This window comes from Polypterus senegalus, chromosome 18, assembly GCF_016835505.1.
Source record: "Polypterus senegalus isolate Bchr_013 chromosome 18, ASM1683550v1, whole genome shotgun sequence".
NCBI lineage: Eukaryota > Metazoa > Chordata > Cladistia > Polypteriformes > Polypteridae > Polypterus > Polypterus senegalus.
This window is the reverse complement of record NC_053171.1, coordinates 11,441,455-11,455,281: the sequence shown is the minus strand read 5'-3', so window position 1 is coordinate 11,455,281 and position 13,827 is coordinate 11,441,455. Positions and strand designations below refer to the sequence as shown.

The 13,827-nt window shown below is 42.7% G+C and overlaps 1 protein-coding gene across 3 annotated transcripts in view; it reads left to right on the top strand.

Annotated features, from left to right (window-relative positions):
- Positions 1 to 13,827, top strand: part of LOC120518916 (protein kinase C gamma type-like) — a 102,619-nt gene that overhangs the window by 87,000 nt on the left and 1,792 nt on the right. For all 3 annotated transcript variants that reach the window (XM_039741937.1, XM_039741935.1, XM_039741936.1), the window contains 2 exons: positions 1,475 to 1,613; positions 6,681 to 6,761. In XM_039741937.1, coding sequence (XP_039597871.1) covers positions 1,475 to 1,613; positions 6,681 to 6,761 — 220 coding nt within the window. The remainder of the gene's footprint in view (positions 1 to 1,474; positions 1,614 to 6,680; positions 6,762 to 13,827) is intronic.

The window sequence follows — 13,827 nt, the reverse complement described above, 5'->3', positions numbered from 1 at the left end:
TCAATTCATATTCTTGGGCAGCTAAAGAGACCTCAGGATGCCATTGAGGTAATCTGAATGTCCTTCATTATACATAAAGTGGAGGACTGCCGAATGAGCCTCATGAACATACCATGGATATCTGTACAGACTACATGATACCACTGAAGTCTCAAGATGTCACAGAAGTAAACAGAATTGACTGCACGATACAAAATGGGTCAGCAGGCCATGTAATAGTAGTGAGGTCTGCTGGACAGCCTACATGATACATATTTGATGAGCTGTGTAGAATTTATGGTATGTCCAACATAGAGTGTCTGGACAGACATCAGTATACCACTTTCATAAACTGCAGCTGTTATGATACCTACATAGGACAGCTGGACACTCCATAGGAAAACACTGAAGTACATTTAAAAGACTTTATTATACACTATGGACCACTAAGCACTGCTGGACAGGCATCATGTTACTCAAGAGGTACCTGTACATACCACATGATACAATCGAGGTCTTATAAAACAGACTGAAAGAAATCCTTAGGAGAGGTAAATGAGTTCGGTGGCAACTGGGCGACAGTCAACTCGTTGAAAAGACAACTCGACAAAAAGACAACTTGGCAAAAAACAATTCAGCGAAGAAACAACTTGGCTAAATACAACTCGGCGACAGACAACTCAGTGAAAGACAACTTGGCAAAAAGACAACTGGGCGACATCCTTTACCAGTTAGGTAATAGTTAGGTTCAAGGAGATTTTTTAATTATATTTAAATGACAACGTGATTTAAAATGTTGAAAATAAATTGATATAATTGACAAACGAACTTTATTCTGCAGATGGTACAAACTCTATCTTACATTATCTTCTGCGACCAAAATTGCTAATCCTTTGTATAAATTGTATTGATTGTAATCGTATGATAACGTTATTTAGAGTACAAAAGGTGACCTGCAAGTACGGATTAAGGAATATCTTTACTCTCAGCGTATTGGGACTCTCATATAGCAAGTGAATCTGTGGATTTTCTGGCGCCCTACGTTGTCATCTCTTTGAACCTAACTATTACCTAACTGGTAAAGGATGTCGCCCAGTTGTCTTTTTGCCAAGTTGTCTTTTCGCCGAGTTGTCTTTTCGCCGAGTTGTCTTTTCGCCGAGTTGTCTTTTCGCAGTGTTGTCTTTTGCCAAGTTGTCTTTTCGCAGTGTTGTCTTTTTGTCAAGTTGTCTGTCGCCCAGTTGTCTGTTGCCCAGTTGTCTTTTTGCTGAGTTGTCTTTTCACCGAGTTGTCTTTTCGCAGTGTTGTCTTTTTGCCAAGTTGTCTGTCGCAGAGTTGTCTGTTGCCCAGTTGTCTTTTCGCCGAGTTGTCTTTTCGTCGAGTTGTCTGTCGCCCTATTGCCCCTGAACAAGGTAGATGTGATAGCATGTTGAGTCTTGTATCAAACATCTTGTTTCTGTCCCCATTTCACACTGGATTCCTCTTTCCTTCTGTACAGAGATCTGAAGTTGGATAATGTGATGCTAGATGCAGATGGACATATTAAGGTTACAGACTTTGGCATGTGCAAGGAAGGTGTCTTTGAAGGCGTGTCAACAAGAACATTTTGTGGCACCCCTGACTATATTGCTCCAGAGGTAACTATCAAAAAGAGTCTTGTGGTACACTGCATGCTGGGAGAAATGAGAGGTGGTGCAGAGATAGAGACTGAGCCAGACAATTGTTCTACAGTCATCTTTGGGGTAAAGACAATAAACAACTAGGTAGAATTTATTGAACAAGACAAATGTTCGTTGATAAATAAACAGGAAGGTCATTACCACAACAAATGCATGACACAGGAGAATACAAGACACACAAAATTGGAGCAGAAGTTCACATCAAGGCTGAGGAGGAACTTGCAGTATGTGCTAATTAAACAGTGTGTGATTGAAACCCTGATTACATGAATGTCATGAGCAGGCAGGTGAACATATCAAGCATTGCTTAGAACCAAAAGTAGAAAGACTGTCTAGATAGTTTTAGAGAATTCCTGGAAAATAGTCTGAAAACTTTGCAAAGTTTGGTAGAGGACAGCCATAGAGCACTTCCACAATCAAAAACTGGAAATGTTGTAAAGGCCTGTAGCCTCCTCTGTAATCCTGCAACCCTCTAAGAAAAGATTAAGAAAAAAAAAAAATATATATATATACCTATGTGAGTCAATCACAAACACTACAACATTTTCATGGGCTGACTGAAAATAATTTACAACAGGGAAAGACGATTTAGGAATAAAAAGTAAGACTAGGAGGGTGGCACAGTGGTGCAGTGGGTAGCGCTGCTGCCTCACAGTTAGGAGAATGGCATGGAGTTTGCATGTTCTCCTCGTGTCTGCGTGGGTTTCCTCCGGGCACTACGATTTCCTCCCACAGTCCAAAGACATGCAGGTCAGGTGCATTGGCAGTTCTAAATTGTCCCTAGTGTGTGCTTAGTGTGTGAGTGTGTGTGTGTGTGTGTGAGTGTGTGTGTGAGTGTGTGTGTGCCCTGCAGTGGGCTGGCGCCCTGCCCTGGGTTTGTTTCCTGCCTTGCACCCTGTGTTGGCTGGGATTGGCTCCAGCAGACCCCTGTGACCGTGTGGTTAGAATGTAGCAGGTTGGATAATGGATGGATGGAAGTAAGACTAGGATAGTAAGGAAACTAAAGGAAAGTTTTAAAGAACGGTGGAACATGAAACAGATTGAAGAGAGAAATGTAAACTGAAAGGAGGACAACAAAGTAGAAAAAAGGGGGGAGGACAATAAGGTTCCTGGTGGATTTCAGAAAAGGTGCAAGAACAAGCAAACGAGAGACAGGAAACTGCCATTCATCATAGGCATATAAAGCAAACTAAATTATAGCATACCTGTAGTATGTTTCACATACCTAAAAAATGTTTGTAAGTTACAATACAGTAAGATGATACATTATTCTTGAGGTGCTATGGGTATGTCATATCTCCTACCCAAAAAATCCTCTCCCACGTCTCCAGTCACATTTACTTTTGCTGAGCAACAGTAATTACGTCCCAGTCACCTGATGATGTGCTCTGTCACATTTGGGAGTTGAAGGACTGGTCCCTTCTACAGGTGACTTCTTGCAACTGTACTCAGTATTCCATGGGCCTGCCAAGTTAACACTGAAAATCCAAAGAAGAAATGAAGACCAAGCTCTATTCAGTAAATACAAATTCTTCTTTAAATATTTGTAATAATTTCTAATAATAAAATACAATAACCTAAAATTGATTGATTTATCTACTATATATATATAGTGTGGACTTGACCCGGACACAGACAGGCGGACATGTTGTTAATCCTCACCACAAGTTTATTTACAATATTTACAATAATAATAATGGTCACTCAGACCCAGTCAGTGCACAACACCCCAAATACTCAGTCCTGGCCACACAAATGCCTCTCTTCGGGCCACCTCCACATCTCTCCTGTGCTTTGTCCTTCCGCCTCCCGACTCCAGCCCTGAATGAATGGAGACGGCCCCTTTTATCCAATTCCAGGATGAGCACCAGGTGTTCCCGGCATTCCTCCCTTGACCACACCCCAGCGTGGCGGAAGTGCCGGCTGTCCTCCCGGCAGCTCTCCGGGTGTCGTCCTAAATCTTCCCCCCAGCACTTCCTGGTGTGGCGGAAGTGCTGGAGCAACAGGTCCCCAAGGCATTGGGTTGCCTTCTGGTGGTGACCACGGGCCTCTACAGGGTGGAGCTTCCATGCCCTGAACCTGTGGCCCCCAAAGCAACCAGGAAGGCAGCCCCCACGTGATCCCAGATGGGCCAAGACGCCCAAGGCGTCCCAGCCGGGTCATCGCCCCTGGCATCCACGACAATATATATATAAAATCCTAAGCCTAAAAGTGCAATGGTGACATTTTTATGTCACGTTTTTTGTCACGCTTTAAATCGGGCTTATTTTAAAAACTACATACTGTTTATATGTTTGGTATCATTCTTTTCAGAATTTGTTGAACTTTAATGTGATGTTGTTAGATTTTCAGATTCTTATTCCGTTTTTAAATTATAAACTTAAAAATTTCAAGAACTCGCGTCCCGCGAGATGAGACTTTGCGCCAAGTGATTTAACCACGCCCGGGGAAGGAAATAAAAGACAAAGAGTAGGACAGCTGCTGTACAGGCTTTTAAATGTTCGAAGCGGCGCGCAACACGCGGATCACATGGCACGGCAGCAGCAGCAAGCCAGCAGCTGATTGAGCAAAGAGGGGGCAAAACGAAAAACTATTTGTTTCCCACTGTATTGCCATTTAAGAGGGGGTTTCGGAGGAGCGACCACATCTCCTTGGGGTGTGTTCAGCCCCCCTCCTTACAAAGCGAGCAGCAGAGACGCGAAGTGACTGGCACGGGGGGGTGGCGAGCAAAGCAAGCGGGGGGGGAAACACCCTAGTATACAAATAAGAACACAAACCGACAACAAAGGTTAAATAACTTAATCTCAACACATCTGTATAATTAAAAAATACATTTCTCTTCTTGACCTCAGTGAGCCAGTCAGAGACCCTGAACTTCCCTTCTAACCTTTTTTTTTTTTTTGACACTTCCAGTTCTCTCCTGAGAAGAAATAAGAACATACTTAGCAGCATTTGGAGTTCCTTTTCATTTCTCTATGTTCCCAGATTGTTCCTTTATAAGGATGTGAACTATGATAACATGTATTATTTTAAAACATGCTTTTTAAAAGGCGTGACTGGCAAATACAATGTAATATTAGTGGCAGTTATCTATGTCAGTGATATAGCTTCAACCATCTAATTAGTTTTTTTTTTATTCTTTTTTGAGTTTTCTTGTAACTAGAAAGTTTTTACTAATACCATTTCACGATTTTCGTTTGCCTTTCTCATTGTTTGCTTTTGAAAGATTTGAATACCAAACGTGGCTCGACTGACAATTTCTCAGTGCTCACCTGCTGGCCACATTTCTAAGTGAAATCCCACTTTAAACTAAAATGGTGCAGGCTGTAGTGTTACCTACTGTATGGTAGAGTCCTCTGTGCTCACTTTAGTTAAATAAAAATGTCATATCAATGAGCATACATATATTGGTTTATAGTCTCATCTAGCAAATAGCAGAATACTTAAAGTAGGATTGTGGTGAAGTACAGAAATACAGTTTCAAAATGCTAAATGGACACAGGGGACTGTTATTCTTGTTATGATACACTCAGCTTCATAAACAGACCCAGGCAAGCGAGTACCAAAGACTGTTTTGTCCCAAATTGCCTTCAGTGCTTTTTAGGCTTTGGAATATCTAAACGGCCAAAGTCAGATGTTCACTAATGTCTCATCTCTTTATATAGTGTATGCAGTGATGACAGAGATTGTATGTGTATGGCAGAGGCTTGATGATGATTCAGTAGTAGGCAGAAAATGTAAAGGAAGAAAAATGGGAAATGAAGTTAACAAAAATTAGTCAGTAAGATATTAGAAAGAATGGGGAGGTACAGTAGCTGTCTCTTCACTACAGAGCACATGAAGTGAACGGCCATAAGGAAATGTTCTTCTTTCTTGTTAGGTCCTGCGCTTTACTCACTCTTATTCTGCTATTCCTTGGGTGTTAAGGATAGCTTAGAATTATATATGATTTGAATTGAGAGGGGAAACAATCAAAAATTAAGTAAATATACAGTATGAAACATCCTAGCACAGAAATGTCAAGTGCATAAAATATTACAGTTCCAGCATGACGGAGTTACTGGCTGTTTTCTTCTTTTTCAGCAGAGTAGTGTTTATTGATAGAAATCAAAAGGTCCAGTGAGGAACATCTATTTGTATGTTCTAAGATAGATAGATATGTAAGGCACTATATGATAAATAGATAGATAGACGTGAAAGGCACTATATAATAGATAGATAGATAGATGTGAAAGGCACTATATGATAAATAGATAGACATGAAAGGCACTATATGATAGATAAATAGATAGACGTGAAAGGCACTATATGATAGATAGATAGATAGATATGAAAGGCACTATATGATAGATATGAAAGGCACTATATGATAGATATATAGATAGATAGATATGAAAGTCCTGCGGTGGGTTGGCACCCTGCCCAGGATTGGTTCCTGCCTTGTGCCCTGTGTTGGCTGGGATTGGCTCCGGCAGACCCCCGTGACCCTGTATTTGGATTCAGCGGGTTAGAAAATGGATGGATGGATGGATAGATATGAAAGGCACTATATGACAGATAGATATGAAAGGCACTATATAATAGATAGATATGAAAGGCACTATATGATAGATGTGAAAGGCACTATATGATAGATAGATAGATAGATATGAAAGGCACTATATGATAGATAGATATGAAAGGCACTATATGATAGATAGATATGAAAGGCACTATATGATAGATAGATAGATAGATTGTGGCCATACAATCAGTAGCAGTCTCAAATGCCGAGTAGTTTTGTGTTCTTTTTTCCTGTAGATGACGTTGAACAGCTCAAAGACAGGTAGCTATTACATGGTTAATTAGAATCTACCTTTGACTGGATTATGGGATTCCTGTTCCTCCCTTGTTTTTGTTTGTCATCACCAGTTCAGTACTGGTTTCAGTCCAGACTCTTCTTTTCAGCAGTTGTCTCTAACTAGTGTTTAGACTGAGCTCTATAGGTGATGATTTGTATTAATTAGACTTTGTGCACACCCACAGATTATCGCCTATCAACCTTACGGGAAGCCTGTTGACTGGTGGTCTTTTGGAGTTCTTCTTTACGAAATGCTGGCTGGACAGGTGGGTATTTCCTTATCTTGCTGGTGTTCTTTCTGTACCACTGCCAACCCAACTTGCCTGTTGTCACTTTTATCTCTCCTCTCTTCCTTTCAAGCCCATTAGGTTTCTCTCCCAGAGTTTCTGATTTATCTCAGTTTCATTCTGTTCACACACTCTATTTTTCACAAGATATTTACTGACATTGACAATGCTTTCATGAAGACTGTGTCTTATATATGTAAGAAGAAGAAATATCAAGCTAGCAATTATTACAGTGCAGTTCGTCTCCCCACAAAATTCTGAAATCATGAAAAAAAGGCATGAGGTTGGCAGTATGATTTGTCCTTGTTTGATCACTTTTTTCTTTCTTGCCTCATCAACATCTGTGCCTTTAGCATTAATTACATGTATAAATGTGCTGAAAAACCAGTCTAGAACACGGTGACGTGAAGCGCTGTGCATGCATCATCTGTTTTGTCATTATGAGTACCTGAGCACCTCTTTTGTGCCTTCAGCATTTGCCATTTACTTGTCTGACCCCGAGTGACTGAAGTCTCACTGTTTTGTTCTTATCAGAAGTTTCTGATTTTTTTTTTAAGATTAGAAAAGTTTGATTAGTTTGGTTATTCCTTCAGAATACATGTGTCAGGTCATACAGCTTGGACAGCAGCATATCTGTGTTGCTGGTATTACATTCATCTTGAAAGTTAACCTGAATGCTTTGGTCCATCAAAAGACCAGTTAGCCGTATAAGATCCATTTTCCTTAATGTCTTGTGCTTAAATGAGGAAAAGGTGTTTGCCACTGGATTTGTTTATAGAAGAAAGGACTTAAAGGAGTTGGTTTTCCAGGAAAGACATGGCAGTGATCCTTAGAGAGTTTATTTTATACAGCAGACATTGTGTTTATTGGCACCCACTCATGAATTCTGCAGAATAACAAGGGGGAGGTGAGGACTGGCAGTTTGTTGTAGACGCCATCTTCAAATTCTGCTTGCTTGTGGAAACTGGCCTGAACGTTATTGAATGGGAGGACATTTTATGGGCCTTGGGATTAAGAGTCATGCACTATTTGGCACCTTGAAACATCAGGTTAGCTATTTGGGTCTCTTGATAGTTTCTTGGTTTCACAACATTGATACCAATGGCACCTGCACAACTTTCCTGCTGAAGGGATGTATTGTTTTTGTCATCGTCTTCGTTGTTGTTTTTTAAACTCAATAATTTATATAGTAAGACCTTGGATTGTGAATGACTTAGTTTGCGAGTGTTTTGCAAGACGAGCTAAAATTTTAAATAAATTACGAGTAGTGCGTATACGTTTTGTCTGCCGAGCATCGCGTGATCACAGCTGAGCCGATGGTGGTTCTCTCTCACTGCAGGATTGTGGGTAATTGTCTCCCATGCTCGGTCTCAGTCGGTGTGCCTCACTCGTATGAGCGTATACTGTTTACTATAGCATGGTGACCGTGTGTGTCTGCTGTGACGTGTGAGTCCCTGTCATGCACCCCAAAACACGAGGCTGAGTGTCAATACTTTAGCACAGTGGTCCCCAACCTTTTTGACACCAAGGATCGCTTTACTAGAAGTAAATGTTTCCAGGGACCGGTTTGAGGATTTTTAGGGGCGGGTTTGTAGGGCAGTTTTATACAGTAATCCCTCCTCGATCACGGGGGTTACGTTCCGTTCCAGAACCCCCCGCGAAACATGAAAACCTGCGAAGTAAAAATGATATGTTTATGTGGTTATTTTTATATATTTTAAGCCCTTATCAACTCTCCCACACTCTTATAAACTTTCCCCGCACAGTCATACAGCATAAGTCCTTTGTATTCTCTTAGATATTAGGTAAGATTCATTGAAATTATGTATGTAAACACACTGCTTATATACAGTAAAACCTAAATATTATTTAAAGATATCGAGCGTCTCCGATATCACGTATGTTACAGCCATTACGATAGACAGGCCACCAGCAATAAATACGTACAATGCAAGAAAAATGATATACAGTAAAATGTGTGTACAGTGACACTAAACTACGTACATATACTAAGTACTGTACGTACAAAATTAATTATAGTTACTCACCAACAATGAGACGTCGACTTGTCCGATAACGATGAGTTTAGTTTTACTGCACAACAAACGAGCAGCTCTTCTAAAGATTCCTCTTCAGGTGATTGTGTAGCACCGCCGTTGTTCTTCTTCAATCCAAATCCCTAAAGCAGATTCCATCCAGACTACCGCCTTATTACGTCCACTTACAACTCGTTTTGCGCCCTGGTTAAAGGACAAAGCAGCCATAGATCTTATATTCTTTTTCTCAGTTTTAATAAATAAAAAGAATTGTGGACTCATTGATGCCGTAATGGCGTCCTACAGCGGTGTAGCTGTTCCCTTCCTTCAACATATCCAAAACTTTTACCTTTTCGGAAATCGTTAGCATCTTCCGTTGGCGCTTGGGCACGGCCCTTGAAGCAGCAGCAGGAGCAGATCGTTTTGGAGACATAATGAAGGGCTTGACTACGCAAATAAATAAACACAAAAGAGCACAAAAGTTAACTCTTTACACAGCGAAACACGCTGATGCTGAATGAGCGAGACAAGACTTCTTGGTTAACACAGCAGAATCGAATTCGGCGCTCCGTCGCTGAGCCAATCAGCACACAGGAACTCTGATTGGGTAGCTTCTCAGCCATCCGCCAATAGCGTCCCTTGTATGAAATCAACTGGGCAAACCAACTCAGGAAGCATGTACCAGAAGCAAAAAGACCCATTGTCCACAGAAACCCGCGAACCAGCAAAAAATCCACGTTATATATTTAGATATGCTTACATATAAAATCCACGATAGAGTGAAGCCGCAAAAGTCGAAACGCGATATAGTGAGGGATTACTGTACACAATTTACATTACACTTCTATTATTATTAAGTTATAATATCATAATAGCCCTGCGGTGGGCTGGCACCCCGCCCAGGGTTTGTTTCCTGCCTTGCGCCCAGTGTTTGCTGGGATTGGCTCCAGCAGACCCCCTTGACCCTGTGGTTAGGATATAGCGGGTTGGATAATGCAGGGATGGATATCATAATAGAAATTATACAGCTTACCATAATGCAGAGTCAGTGGGAGCCCTGAACTTGTTTTCCTGCAAACAGACGATCCCATCTGAGGACGATGGAAGACAGCGACACGTGAAGTGTGTTGCTTATGTTCAGTCTACTCCGTAATCTCGTTTTGGTTGCTGCCACTGCAGAAAACGCTGCCTCACAAAGATAGGATGTTGGAAATGGAAGCAGCTTCAATAGTTTCTTTCGTGTTAATTCTAATCTCCTCCTGCCTACAAGCTATGCTGACGAGAATTTTTCTCAGCATTTTCTTGCGATAATACACTTTCAGGGTGCGAGTGATGTCCAAATCCAATGGCTGAAGCACTGCTGTGCAATTGGGCGGGAGGAATTAAACACGAACATTATCTGAATATGGAAGTATGGTGTGGGACGCACAGTTATGAATCAGAAGCTGAATAATCCTCTTCTTCTACTTCATATTGTGAGGTTTCTGAACTCTTTTGGGATCCCCCCCACCCAACGGGAACGTCACACTGAAGTGCATCCCGAAGCGCGATTGCAGCATCTGTGTAAGATTGTTTGGCCACTGCCGGGGCAGGGAAACGGCAGGCTTACCACGTGTTGTCCTGTTGACAGAGGTGCCAAGAGAATTTAAAAACCACACATTTTCTTGAATGAGTCCCACATTAATAGGACTGTTTCTTGAAGGAGCATCACTGAACCACATAAAAACGGCTTTTTCGCTGTCTTCAAATGCAGCAGTTCGCATACGTTTGCAACCCGAGATTTTTCTTCTTTTTTGCATATAACAAAGAAATTCCAACAGATTGCACATCACAAACATTTAACACTGTTATCGTTTTTTCGTGTTTGCCGTTCCTATAGAAGGGTGAAAATGAGTTAAATTCCGATGGATGTTTTTCAAATGTTGACAAGCGATAAGCAAAAGGTATCCCTGAAAACCACAAAAGAAACAGTACGAGGAAAGTTCAAAGAAAGAACATTTTTTTACAATGTTTCTGTTTGGGCATCGTTGTGCAAATGTGCACAACTGAGCTGCGACCACAGAACTAACTGCTCTGTGGATGATTCATACAGGCATTTCAAGGTCACTTCGTTGTAATGAAAGTATCTGCTGAATGTATTTCGTAGTAACGAGATTTCTGTAGATTCGTGTCATATGGGGAAACTGTCAGAAGCGTAAAAATACTTTGTTGTAATACTCTCTCACCTCGGTCTCTCTCCTCTCTCTGCGCCACTGCAAAGCCCCGCCCACCTAGCTTTCTGAAAAGCGTCCTCAGTGAAGGGCGCAGCCTTTTTGCTGTAGCCCTTCTCTAAGTGAGTCTGACAGCCGGGCCGCGGACCGGGGGTTGGGGACCCCTGCTTTAACAAAACCAGCTTTATTGAGTGTGAAACAGGAACAGCACGGTTATTTATTGTAGCGGGATCTGCCGCTCTCCTATACACAGACACAACAATCGGGCAGGGTCAGGGCCAGGTTAGGGGCCGAGCAATGCTGTGCTCTGCATTTATAATGTTCTTTGTATCACCCATCGACAGCAGGAAGTTATAGCATGTCCGCAATCTTTACGGATTCGCTTTTGCTGCAAACTGCTGCATCGCTGGGAGCCTGCAGTTGCTTCGGGATGCTCTTCCGCATGTCGTCCCGTTGAGGGGGGAATCCCAAAAGAGTTTAGAAACCTTACAGTGCGTAAAGCATTTGTTTTATTTTGTGTCCAAGTGTAGTAACTCTTCAGGTAATATCATCATACTTTAATACAGTACTAGCAAAATACCGGCGCTTTGCAGCGGAGAAGTAATTTGTTAAAGAAGTTATGAAAAAGAAAAGGAAACATTTTAAAAATAATGTATGTCAGGGATGCCAGGGGCAAGGACCCGGCCGGGACGCCGTGAGGGACCGGAAGAGGGTCAAGGCCCACCCTGGATCACGTGGGGGCCGCCTTCCTGGTTGCTCTGGGGGCCCCGGGTTGAGGGCATGGAAGCCCCACCCTGTAGGGGCCCGTGGTCAATGCCTTGGGGACCTGTTACCTCAGCACTTCCGCCACACCAGGAAGTGCTGGGGGGAAGAATAAGGACGATACCCGGAGAGCTGCCGGGAGAACAGCCGGCACTTCCGCCACACTGGGGCATGGCCAACGGGGGAGTGTCGGAAGCACCTGGAGCTCATCCGGGTCATGTATAAAAGGGGCCGTCTCCCTTCATTCGAGGCTAGAGTCGGGTGGAAGGAGGACGAGGCAAGAGAGGAGAGTGGAGGCGGCCCGAAGAAAGGCATTTGTGGCCAGGACTGAGATTATTGGGGTTTGTGCACGGGACTGGGTCTAAGTGACCATTATTATATTTGTAAATAGTTGTAAATAAAACGTGTGGTGGTATTTAACAACATGTCCGCTTGTCTGTGTCCGGGTCGGCGCCACATGTAACATGATTGTCAATGTAATTGTCGTAGGCTTATTTTAATATTGAGAGTGAATTTGATGAGTTTAATTTATGATTGTAAATGTTGTGTATGAGAAATGAGCCGATGGTCCTTCTCTCTCACTGCAGGATTGTGGGTAATCGTCTCCCATGCTCGGTCTCAGTCGGTGTGCCTCACTCATAAAATGCACATTTTTCGGATGTTAGGATCTCTTTGCAGTTCTCCCCTCGGGCTGTAAAATGACCGAGCCGTCTGCTGAGCTTATTCTTGAGCAATGCAACGTACAGTCGGCCGTGTGAGGAGCAATCTTGTGTCAAGTCAATGGCGACCTGTTTTAGAGTCTGGCCCTGTGACTTATTTATGGTCATAGCCAAGCAGACCCTTACTGGAAATTGGAATGGGAGGTCAGAGGGTATGAGAGGGATGCGAGGAGTAAATCCAGTCTCTGCTGAGCCACTTCCAGTGAAGACAGTCGCCTTAATGAGGTTCTCGTGCAGATATTTGATCTGAAGCCTGGTGCCGTTACAAAGTTTTGGTGGTTGTAAGTTTTGTAGTGACATCATTGGTGCACCGACCTTCAGAATTAGAGTCTGCAGAGGCCTGCCCAGAGGATTAAGAGTGTGAAGAACCTAAATGAAAAGGTGGGAGTCACCAGCAGGAAGACGTGAAGGAAGGCGAACAATAACAGGCTTGAAGCGGTGGAGTAAAGAAGAAGGGAGCAGTGAGTACGACGAACAGCGGAGGAAAGTAAGGAAGCGAGTGAGGAGGCACATGAGCGTGGGATGTCGTTAACGTATATAGGCAGGGAGCCAATCACGTGGTAGGTGTGGAAAAACGAAGGGGGACCGGGGGGGCGGCCCTTGTGCGTCTCTGCCGTGAAATAACTGTTAACTGATAACTGTTAACAGAAATAAGGAATGAAACCACCAAAAGGAGAGCTCAGTTCCCAAAGTTCCTTACGGCATAATGATGAGAACCGCCAAAAAGAAGACGTTATTTTCGAAAGTTCGTTACGGGGCACAGCGCAAGATGAAACATACTTAACGTTTGTAAGTACAGTGTAAAGGATGAGCATGGGAAATTTGGTCTTCCTGCGTATATTGGAAGTCGCAGAAATAGTGAGGAGGGGTTTCCCCATCCATATATACAGTTTAGGGGGTACACCCGTTTCACCCCACTTGGGTGTTACAATAGGACATGAAACATACCTAACTTTTGTAAGTACGCTGCAAGGAATGAGCACGCGAAATTTCAGCTTCTCACCTGCATGGAAAGTGCGAGAATCAGTGAGGAGTCAGTGAGGGCTTTGCCTTTTATATGTTCCAGGACATACTAGAATGTAAGTTGAATTACGTGATAAACTTGAGGAGCACATCTGTTTGAAAGGACCTACTGTAATGTCCGCGTCCCCTTCATTTACTGGAGTGGTTCTTACTTTTTGGCCATTACCTACAAGTACAATTATTGCTTCCACTTTTCCATCCCCTTCCTTCTCTCCGCTCCCCTGACCCCTCTATATTCTCCTCCCTCCAGATTTCTCTTGTAACTTCTCTCATACCCTTTCATGTCCACTTTGGT